General features: G+C 61.2%; 1 protein-coding gene across 2 annotated transcripts; it reads left to right on the forward strand.

Moving 5' to 3' along the window:
• The first annotated feature begins 677 nt into the window (after nucleotides 1-677).
• On the forward strand, nucleotides 678-10,478 carry NDUFS2 (NADH:ubiquinone oxidoreductase core subunit S2). 2 transcript variants are annotated; one of them, XM_071417285.1, is made up of 14 exons: nucleotides 678-1,123; nucleotides 1,211-1,314; nucleotides 1,833-2,023; nucleotides 2,896-3,016; nucleotides 3,099-3,211; nucleotides 3,311-3,385; nucleotides 4,202-4,279; nucleotides 4,627-4,712; nucleotides 5,728-5,847; nucleotides 7,632-7,761; nucleotides 8,284-8,379; nucleotides 8,677-8,760; nucleotides 9,501-9,558; nucleotides 10,347-10,478. In XM_071417285.1, the coding sequence occupies exons 1-14, from the start codon at nucleotides 693-695 to the stop codon at nucleotides 10,382-10,384; spliced, it is 1,725 nt and encodes a 574-aa protein (XP_071273386.1). In that variant the 5' UTR covers nucleotides 678-692; the 3' UTR covers nucleotides 10,385-10,478. The 2 variants fall into 2 exon arrangements, with proteins under 2 accessions (XP_071273386.1, XP_071273387.1); XM_071417286.1 differs by lacking the exons at nucleotides 8,284-8,379; nucleotides 8,677-8,760; nucleotides 9,501-9,558; nucleotides 10,347-10,478 and adding an exon at nucleotides 7,913-7,979 and having other exon boundaries at nucleotides 7,632-7,832.
• Nucleotides 10,479-10,508: the final 30 nt, after the last annotated feature.

The raw sequence follows: 10,508 nt of genomic DNA on the forward strand, positions 1-10,508 counted from the left end.
TACGGCCTGACCCCGGTACCGCTCCGCTGCTCCCGGTCCCGGTACAGGCCTGAGGCCGGTCGTGCCCCGCCCGGCCCCGGTACCCGCTCCAGCCCCGGTCCCGGTTCTGCCCCCCCGGCTCCGGTACCCGCCTGTGCCCGCCCCGGTACTGCCGGGCCCGGTTCGGCGCTCCCGCCCCCCGGGCAGCCCCCGCGGGTCACCCCCCTGACCCCGCTCCCGCTCCGGTCCCGGTACCTGCCTGGGCCCGCTCAGCCCCGCCCGGCCGCCGCCATCTTGGAGCGGAGGGCGCGGCGTGATGGCGTCACAGGGCGGGGCCGCGGTGGGGTCACGCTCCGGGCGCCCCGGGCGGGCGGGGGCGGCCGGGGAGAAGCGGGGGAGGGTCCCGAGGTGACCCCGGTGGCGCTCGGTGACCCCGGGACGGGGCGCGGGGCCCGCAACGACGCGGGGGAGACCGGGAGGGCGTGGCCTGTGTCAGCCCCGCCTTGAGGGGGCGTGGTCTGAATGGGCGCCGTCGCCGTGGCAACCGCGGCTGGCTCCGCTCCTTCCTAGAATTTTCCTATTTCTTTCGTGACGTCACGACGAGGAGACGCTGTGATTGGGCGCGGGATTGGCGAGGCGTGTCCGCGCCACGTGTGTGACTTTTTTCCCGTCCTCGCGTTTGTGCGTGCGCAGCGCGTCTGCCCACACCCGTCATGGCGGCGTTCACAGCTGCCCTTGCCCTTCCCAGCCACGGCGTTCCCGCTCCAAGCACACAATGGCGTCCTATCTGGCCACACCCAACACAGAGCCGCTCATTGCGTCAGTCCTTCCCGCCCACGGCGCCCTCCGCCCCTACGCAGCGCCAAGGTCACAATGGCGGCGCCGCTGCCCACACCAACATGGCGGCACTCTGCCCGCCAGCATCATGGCGCATTGCGCATGCGCAGTATACACAGGACGATTGCATGACGTCTTCCCGTACCCAACATGGCGGCGCCCACTGCGTCTGCCCTTCCCCGCCATGGCGCCGCCCGCGCATGCGCATTGCCAAGGGCACGATGGCGGCGCTGCGGGCGCTGTGGCGGCTCCGCGGCCCTTCGGGGCTGAGCACGGCGGGGGCACGGCTGGGCCCGGCCCCGGCCCGGTGAGCCCGCGGGGGACACGGGGACACGGCGGGGAGGGCTGCGGGGGGGGCTCCGGGGCTGTCCCCGCTCACCGGCCGGCCCCGCAGGTCCCGCCAGTGGCAGCCCGACATGGAGTGGGCGCAGCAGTACGCGGGGGCCATCATGTACCCCAGCAAGGCCACCGAGAAGTGGGTGCCGCCACCCTGGAACGGTGAGGGCACAGCGGGGACACTCTGGGAGAAGGTGGGGAAGGGGCCCTGAGGGCTTTGGGGGGCCCTGAGCAGGGAGGACGAGGCCTTTGGGGGGTGTCGGGTGCTTTAGGGGGTGCTCTGAGGGCTTTGGGGGAGACCAGGAGGGGTCCCGAGGCCTCTAGGGGGGTTCTTGGTGTGCTCTGAGGCGGTTTGGGAGGTCCTGGAGGGGTCTCAGAGGCTTTGGGAGGTTCTAGAGGTGCTCTGAGGGCTTTGGAGGAGCCTAGGAGGGGTCTTAGGGGCTTTGGGGTGGTCCTGGGATGCTGAGTGGGGTTTAAGGAGGGCTTTTGGGGCCTTGGGGTGGTTTGGAGGTCACTCAGGGCACTTTGGGGTCACTCAGGTTCCCCACAAACCCTCAGCGGGTGCTGCTCCCTCCTTGTCCCCAACATTTCAGGGGTTCTGTGCCCTCCCTGAGGGAGCTGTCCCTGTGTCCCTGAGCCCTCCCTGTGTCCCTGACCCCGGCACTGTCCCCTGTCCCCAGACAAGGACCCGGTGGCCCACAAGAAGGTTTCCAGCCTGACCATCAACTTCGGGCCGCAGCACCCGGCGGCGCACGGGGTCCTGCGGCTGGTGCTGGAGCTGAGCGGGGAGACGGTGAAACGGTGTGACCCGCACGTGGGGCTGCTGCACCGCGGCACCGAGAAACTCATCGAGTACAAGACCTACCTGCAGGTGACCCTGAGATCCCAAATTCAATGGGATCCCCATCCCTGAAACCCCCATTGCCCTGAGATCCCTGAAATCCCATTGCCATGAGATCCCTGTCCCAGGGGATCCCCACGTGGGGCTGCTGCACCGCGGCACCGAGAAATTCATGGAGTGCAAGCCCTACCTGCAGGTGATCCCAGGATCCCAAATTCCATGGGATCCCCATCCCTGAAACCCCCATTGCCCTGAGATCCCATTGTCCTGAAACCCCCCTTCCCATGGGATCCCCACCAGGGCACTGAGAAACCCATGGAGTACAAGCCCTCCCTGCAGGTGATCCTGAGATCCATGGGATCCCTGAGATCCCAATGCTCCCAGCATCTCCACTGTTGCCACTAGTCCCATTACTTCCAGTATTCCCATTATTTCCAGCACTCCCAGTATTCCCAGTCCTCCCAGTACTTAAGATATATAATAAATAAATAACATATAATATATATATTATATATATATATATAGTAATAAGTAATATATATAATAATAATTATTCTATAATAATAAATAATTAAATACTCCCGGCGTTCTCAGCAGTCCCAGTACTCAAACACTCCCAGTCCTCCCAGTCCTCCCAGTACTCCCAGTATCCCCAGTACTCCATTGCTCTCAGTCCTCCCAGTATCCCCAGTACTCCATTGCTCTCAGTACTCCCAGTATTCCCAGTACTTCACTGCTCTGAGGACTCCCAGTACTCTTAGCAGTCCCAGTACTCAAACACTCCCAGAACTCTCAGCACTCCCAGTACTCAAACGCTCCCAGTACTCCCAGTATTCCCAGTACTCCCAGTCCTCCCAACGCTCCCAGTATCCCCAGTATCCCCAGTTTTGGGATTCCTGCAGGCCCTGCCCTACTTTGACCGCCTGGACTACGTGTCCATGATGTGCAACGAGCAGGCCTATTCCCTGGCCGTGGAGAAGCTCCTCAACATCCGGCCCCCTCCCCGGGCCCAGTGGATCCGAGGTGAGGCTCCCAGCAGCATTCCCAGTTCCCTGGCACCCCCAGGATTTATGGGATCGCCCCCATTTTTTCCCGTTTTTTCCAGTTCTCTTTGCCGAGATCACGCGGCTGCTGAACCACATCATGGCGGTGACCACGCACGCGCTGGACATCGGGGCCATGACCCCGTTCTTCTGGATGTTTGAGGAGAGGGAGAAGGTGGCCTGGGGGGATTTGGGGTTCAGAGGGGTGGGCTTTGGGGCTGTGGAGGTGCCGGGGGGGCTGAGCAGCAGCGGGGTCCCCTCTGTGTCCCCCCAGATGTTCGAGTTCTACGAGCGCGTGTCGGGGGCGCGGATGCACGCGGCCTACGTGCGGCCCGGGGGCGTGCACCAGGTGAGGGGCGGGGGCTGCTCCCCTCCTTGGGCACCCCATTCCCATGGCATCCCCTTTCCCATGGGATCCCCTTCCCTGGGCACCCCAGTCCCATGGCATCCCCATTCCCATGGCATCCCCATTCCCATGGGATCCCCATCCCTGGGATCCCCATTCCCATGGGATCCCCATCCCTGGGATCCCCATTCCCATGGCATCCCCATTCCCATGGGATCCCCATCCCTGGGATCCCCATCCCTGGGCACCCCATTTACATGGTCACCCCATTTCCATGGGATCCCCATTTCCACGGTCACCCCATCCCTGGGATCCCCATCCCTTGGCACCCTATTCCCATGGGATCCCCATCCCTGGGCACCCCATTCCCACGGGATCCCCATTCCTGGGTTCCCTATCCCAGGGAACCCCATTACAGCAGGAATCCCATGCATGGGAACCCCATTCCTGGGATCCCCATTTCCACAGGAACCCCATTCCTGGGATTCCCATTTCCACAGGAACCCCATTCCTGAGAACCCTATCCCTGGGAACCCCATTTCCACAGGAGCCCCATTCCTGGGATCCCCACTCCGCCAGTACCCCCATTCCCATGGGAATCCCATTATTGGGAACCCCATTCCCCCAATACTCCCATTCCCATTCCACCTCTCCCAATCCCAATGCCACCAATGCCACCTGTCCCACTTGTCCTAATACCATCAATGCCACCTGTCCCAATCCCAATGCCACCAATGCCACCTGTCCCAGCTGTCCCACCAACCTCACCTGTCCCAATCCCACCAATGCCACCCTCCCCACGTGTCCCACCTGTGCCAGGACCTGCCCCTGGGGCTCATGGACGACATCTACGAGTTCGTGAAGAACTTCTCCATCCGCATCGACGAGGTGGAGGAGGTGAGGGGGAACTGGGGGACCTGGGGAGGGGACAGCCAGGCTGCTGTCACCTGTCACCTGTCACCTGGGAGGGGCAGGGTCGTTCCTCAGAGCGTGGAGGGGGGAGGTGACACAGACGGGGGTGGAGGGGGACAGGGACAGGTGACAGTGACAGGGACAGGTGAGGGTGACAGGGACAGGTGAGGGGTGTGAGGGAGAGGTGAAGGGCTCACAGGTGACAGTGCCAGGGACAGGTTTTGGGGCAAGAGATGCACGAAGGGGACAAGGAACAGTTACCAGCGCCAGGTGAGACGTGCAGGGCAGGTGCCAGCTGTGCCAGCTGTGCCAGGTGTCCCTGCTGTCCCCAGATGCTGACCAACAACCGCATCTGGAAGAACCGCACCGTGGACATCGGCGTCATCACGGCCGAGGAGGCCCTGAACTACGGCTTCAGGTGAGAGGGGGGGGACCCCAGGTGTGCCCCGCCCTGCAGGGGGGTGGGGCCGAGCTCAGGTGCATTTTTGGGGTGTCCCCAGTGGGTGGGGCTGAGCTCAGGTGCGTTTTTGGGGTGTCCCCAGTGGGTGGGGCTAAGCTCAGGTGCATTTTTGGGGTGTCCCCAGTGGGTGGGGCTAAGCTCAGGTGCATTTTTGGGGTGTCCCCACAAGGCGGGGCTGAACTCAGGTGCATTTTTGGGGTGGGGCTGAGCTCAGGTGCATTTTTGGGGTGTCCCCACCAGGCACGGCTGAGCTCAGGTGCATTTTTGGGGTGTCCCCAGTGGGTGGCGCTGAGATCAGGTGCATTTTTGGGGTGAGGCCAATCTCAAGTGCATTTTTGGGGTGTCCCCAGTGGGATGATGCCAAGCTCAGGTGCATTTTTGGGGTGTCCCCAGTGGGCAGGGCCGAGCTCAGGTGCATTTTTGGGGTGGGACCAAGCTCAGGTGCGTTTTTGGGGTGTCCCCAGTGGGATGATGCCAATCTCAGGTGCATTTTTGGGGTGTCCCCAGTGGGGTGAGGCCAAGCTCAGGTGCATTTTTGGGGTGTCCCCAGTGGGTGGGGCCAATCTCAGGTGCATTTTTGGGGTGTCCCCACCAGGTGGCGCTGAGCTCAGGTGCATTTTTGGGGTGTCCCCAGTGGGCGGGGCCAATCTCAGGTGCATTTTTGGGGTGTCCCCACTGGGTGGAGCCAATCTCAGGTACATTTTTGGGGTGTCCCCAGTGGGGTGAGGCCAATCTCAGGTGCATTTTTGGGGTGTCCCCAGTGGGCGGGGCCAATCTCAGGTGCGTTTTTGGGGTGTCCCCAGTGGGTGGGGCCAAGCTCAGGTGCATTTTTGGGGTGTCCCCACCAGGTGGCGCTGAGCTCAGGTGCGTTTTTGGGGTGTCCCCAGTGGGGTGGAGCCAATCTCAGGTGCGTTTTTGGGGTGTCCCCAGTGGGGTGATGCCGAGCTCAGGTGCATTTTTGGGGTGTCCCCAGTGGGGTGATGCTGAGGGGCTCCGGGATCAAGTGGGACCTGCGCAAGACTCAGCCCTACGACGTCTACGACCAGGTGGAGTTCGATGTCCCCATCGGCTCCCGCGGGGACTGCTACGACAGGTACGGCCTCAGAGGGGACATGGGGACATGGGGACAGGTACAGCCTCACCTGGGCTGAGGGGGGACACGGGGTACAGGTACGGCCTCACCTGGGCTGGGGGGGGGGACAGGTACGGCCTCACCTGGGCTGAGGGGGACATGGGGACATGGGGGGACAGGTACGGCCTCACCTGGGCTGGGGTGACACAGGGGGACAAGTATGGCCTCACCTGGGCTGGGGGGGGACACGGGGACATGGGGACAGGTACGGCCTCACCTGGGCTGGGGGGGGACATGGGGACATGGGGACAGGTACGGCCTCACCTGGGCTGGGGGGGGACATGGGGACATGGGGACAGGTACGGCCTCACCTGGGCTGGGGGGGGACATGGGGACATGGGGACAGGTACGGCCTCACCTGGGCTGAGGGGACATGGGGACAGGTGTGGCCTCACCTGGGCTGAGGGGGACATGGGGACAGGTACGGCCTCACCTGGGCTGGGGGGGGACATGGGGGTGTAGGGTGGAGGAGATGCCCCAGTCCCAGTTTTGGGGTGTAAGGGATCCCCAGTCCCGTTTTGGGGGTGCATTATCCCATTTTTGGGGTGCAGTATCTGGTTTTGGGGTGCAGGGGATCCCCCATTGCCGTTTTTGGGGTGCAGGTACCTGTGCCGTGTGGAGGAGATGCACCAGTCCCAGTTTTGGGGTGCATTATCCCATTTTTGGGGTGCATATCCCGTTTTTGGGGTGCATTTCCCGGTTTTGGGGTGCATTTCCCGGTTTTGGGGTGCAGGTACCTGTGCTGCGTGGAGGAGATGCCCCAGTCCCGTTTTTGGGGTGCATTTCCCGTTTTTGGGGTGCATTATCCCGTTTTTGGGGTGCATATCCCGTTTTTGGGGTGCATTATCCCGTTTTTGGGGTGCATTTCCCGGTTTTGGGGTGCAGGTACCTGTGCCGCGTGGAGGAGATGCCCCAGTCCCAGTTTTGGGGTGCATATCCCGTTTTTGGGGTCCATATCCCGTTTTTGGGGTGCATTATCCCGTTTTGGGGTCCATATCCCGTTTTTGGGGTGCATTATCCCGTTTTTGGGGTCCATATCCCGTTTTTGGGGTGCATTATCCCGTTTTGGGGGTGCATTATCCCGTTTTTGGGGTGCATTTCCCGGTTTTGGGGTGCAGGTACCTGTGCCGCGTGGAGGAGATGCCCCAGTCCCAGTTTTGGGGTGCATTATCCCGGTTTTGGGGTGCATTATCCCGTTTTTGGGGTGCATTATCCCGGTTTTGGGGTGCATTTCCTGGTTTTGGGGTGCATTATCTGGTTTTGGGGTGCATTATCCCGTTTTTGGGGTGCATTTCCCGGTTTTGGGGTGCAGGTACCTGTGCCGCGTGGAGGAGATGCCCCAGTCCCAGTTTTGGGGTACGTTATCCCGTTTTTGGGGTGCATTTCCCGGTTTTGGGGTGCAGGTACCTGTGCCGCGTGGAGGAGATGCCCCAGTCCCAGTTTTGGGGTGCATTATCCCGTTTTTGGGGTGCATATCCCGGTTTTGGGGTGCATTATCCCATTTTTGGGGTGCATATCCCGTTTTTGGGGTCCATATCCCGTTTTGGGGTGCGTTATCCCGTTTTTGGGGTGCATATCCCGTTTTTGGGGTGCATATCCCGGTTTTGGGGTGCATATCCCGGTTTTGGGGTGCAGGTACCTGTGCCGCGTGGAGGAGATGCCCCAGTCCCAGTTTTGGGGTGCATATCCCGGTTTTGGGGTGCATATCCCGTTTTTGGGGTGCATTATCTGTTTTTGGGGTGCAGGTACCTGTGCCGCGTGGAGGAGATGCGCCAGTCCCTGCGGATCATCCTGCAGTGCCTCAATAAGATGCCACCGGGCGAGATCAAGGTGGACGACGCCAAAGTGTCACCCCCAAAACGCGCCGAGATGAAGGTGACGTGTCCCCAAACGGCGCGGTGGCACCCCGGGAGGGTGGCACCAAGGGCAGGTGACACTCAGGGCTGGTGGCATCGAGGGCAGGTGGCATTGAAGGCTGGTGGCACTGAGGGCAGGTGGCACCAAGGGTGGGTGGCACTGAGGGCAGGTGGCATGAAGGGCTGGTGGCACCAAGGGCAGGTGGCACTGAGGGCTGGTGACACCCAGAGCTGGTGGCACTGAGGGCAGGTGGCACCGAGGGCAGGTGGCATTAAAGGCTGGTGGCACTGAGGGCAGGTGGCATTGAAGGCTGGTGACACTGAGGGCAGGTGGCATCAAGGGTAGGTGGCATTGAAGGCAGGTGACACCCAGGGCAGGTGGCATTGAAGGCTGGTGACACTGAGGGCAGGTGGCATCAAGGGTAGGTGGCATTGAAGGCAGGTGACACCCAGGGTAGGTGGCACCAAAGGCAGGTGACACCCAGGGTAGGTGGCACCCAGGGCAGGTGGCAGCTCTGCAGTGCCACCCCTGTCCCCACAGACGTCCATGGAGTCCCTGATCCATCACTTCAAGCTCTACACCGAGGGCTACCAGGTGCCACCCGGGGCCACCTACACGGCCATCGAGGCCCCCAAGGTGACACTGCTTGAGTTTGTCTCTGTGCCTGTGTCCCTGACCCTGTCCCCATGTCCCCAGCCCTGTCAGTGTGTCCCTGTCCCTGTCCCCAACCCTGTCCCCATATCCCCAACCCTGTCCCCATTGTCCCCCCAGGGTGAGTTTGGGGTGTACCTGGTGTCTGATGGCAGCAGCCACCCTGTCCCCATGTCCCTGTCCCCATGTCCCTGTCCCTATGTCCCTGTCCCCATGTCCCTGACCCTGTCAGTGTGTCCCTGGCACTGTCCCCATGTCCCCATTGTCCCCATGTCCCCCCAGGGTGAGTTTGGGGTGTACCTGGTGTCCGATGGCAGCAGCCGCCCCTATCGCTGCAAGATCAAAGCACCCGGATTCGCTCACCTGGTACGGCCTGGGGACACCTGGGGACACCTGGGGACAGCTTGGGGACACCTGGGCACACCTGGGGACAGCTGGGGGACAGCTGGGGATACACATGGGGGGCATCTGGGGACACCTGGGCACACCGGGGGACAAGTGGGGATACCTGGGGGACACCTGGGGGACACATGGGGACACCTGCAGGACACCTGGGGACACCTGGGGGACATCCAGGGGACACCTGGGCACAGCTGGGCACACCTGGGGGACATCCAGGGGACACTGGGGGTGTCCCTATGGATGTGCTGCTGTGGGGGATATGGAGGGTAATTAACCCCTGTGGGTTAATTGGGACACTGAGGGTTAATTGGGGGTCGCTGGGGGTTAATTGGGGGTTAATTAGGGGGTTAATTGGGGGTTCCTGGGGGTTAATTGGGGGTCCCTGGGGGTTAATTGGAGGAGTCCTTGGGGGGGGTTCCCCATGGGTTAATTAGGGGTTAATTAGGGGTCCTTGGGGATTAATTAGGGGTTAATTGGGGGTCCCTGGGGGTTGGTTAATTGGTGCACCCTGGGGGTTAATTAGGGATTAATTGGGGATTAATTAGGGGGTCACCGTGAATTAATTGGGGGTTAAGCAGGGGTCCTCATGGGGGTGGGGGTTCTCTGTGGGTTAATTAGGCATTAATTGGATGTTAATTGGGTGTTAATTGGATGTTAATTGGGTGTTAATTGGGCGTTAATTGGATGTTAATTGGTGTCCCCAGGCCGGGCTGGACAGGATGTCCCAGGGCCACATGCTGGCAGACGTGGTGGCCATCATTGGTGCGTCCCCTCCCCTTTTTGGGGTTCCCCCTCCCCTTTTGGGGTCCCTTTCCCCCTTTTGGGGTCCCTTGCTCTGTTTCGGGCCCTCCTTCCCCATTTTTGGGTTTTCCTTTCGTTCTCTTGGGTGTTTTTTCCCCATTTTAGGGCCTCCTTCCCTATTTGTGGGATTTCTTCCCTTTTAGGGTTTCTCTCCCATTTCGGGGGTTGCTTCCCCAATTTCCCCTATTGGAAGCCTCCTCCCCTTTTTTGGGGAGGCTCCTTGCCCAGTTTGGGGGGGATTCTTGCCCAGTTTGGGGTCCCCTTCCCCAGTTTGGGGTCCCCTTCCCCAGTTTTGGGGGTTTCCTTCCCCAGTTTGGGGTTCTCCTATCTCAGTTTGGGGTTCTCCCTCCCTCTTTAGGCTTCCCTTCTGTTTTTAGGGTCTCCCTCCCTTTTTAGGGCCCCCCTTCCAATTTTGGGGTGTCTTTCCCCTTCCCAACACCCATTTCCCAATTTGGGGTGGTTTGTGCCCAATTTGGGGGGGTTCTTGCCCAATTTGGGGTCTCCTTTCCCACTTTTGGGGGGGGTTCCTCCCCATTTTAGGGGGGTCTCCTTCCCTTTTTAGAGTCTCCCTCCCTCTTTAGTCTCCCTTCCATTTTTAGGGTCTCCCTCCCTTTTTAGGGCCCCCCTTCCAATTTTGGGGTCTCCTTCCCCTTTCCCAACGCCCATTTCCCGTTTTGGGGGGGGGTTCTCACCCCAATTTTGGGGTCTCTCCCCCGTTTTGGGGTGCCCTGACCCCCTTTTCCCCACAGGCACCCAGGACATCGTCTTTGGGGAGGTCGATCGATGAGGGGGGGTCCCCGTTCCTTCTCCGTGTGCTGCTGCAGTTTGGGGGTGTCCCTGCCCCCCATTTTGGGTCAAATAAAGCCAAAATCGGGTCCTGAGCCTCCCTTTGTCCCCCCTTTGTCACTGGT

This window comes from Agelaius tricolor, unplaced genomic scaffold (genome assembly GCF_023055355.1).
Source record: "Agelaius tricolor isolate 1412-34295 unplaced genomic scaffold, bAgeTri1.0.p SCAF_69, whole genome shotgun sequence".
Taxonomy (NCBI): domain Eukaryota; kingdom Metazoa; phylum Chordata; class Aves; order Passeriformes; family Icteridae; genus Agelaius; species Agelaius tricolor.

Bases quoted from the DNA above. Each gene is read 5' to 3' on its own strand.
- NDUFS2 (XM_071417285.1), top strand. From the start codon at position 693: ATGGCGGCGTTCACAGCTGCCCTTGCCCTTCCCAGCCACGGCGTTCCC. The intron at 4,280-4,626 runs GTGAGGGGGAAC...TGCTGTCCCCAG, and splicing joins GCATCGACGAGGTGGAGGAG to ATGCTGACCAACAACCGCAT. The intron at 5,848-7,631 runs GTACGGCCTCAG...TTTGGGGTGCAG, and splicing joins CGCGGGGACTGCTACGACAG to GTACCTGTGCCGCGTGGAGG.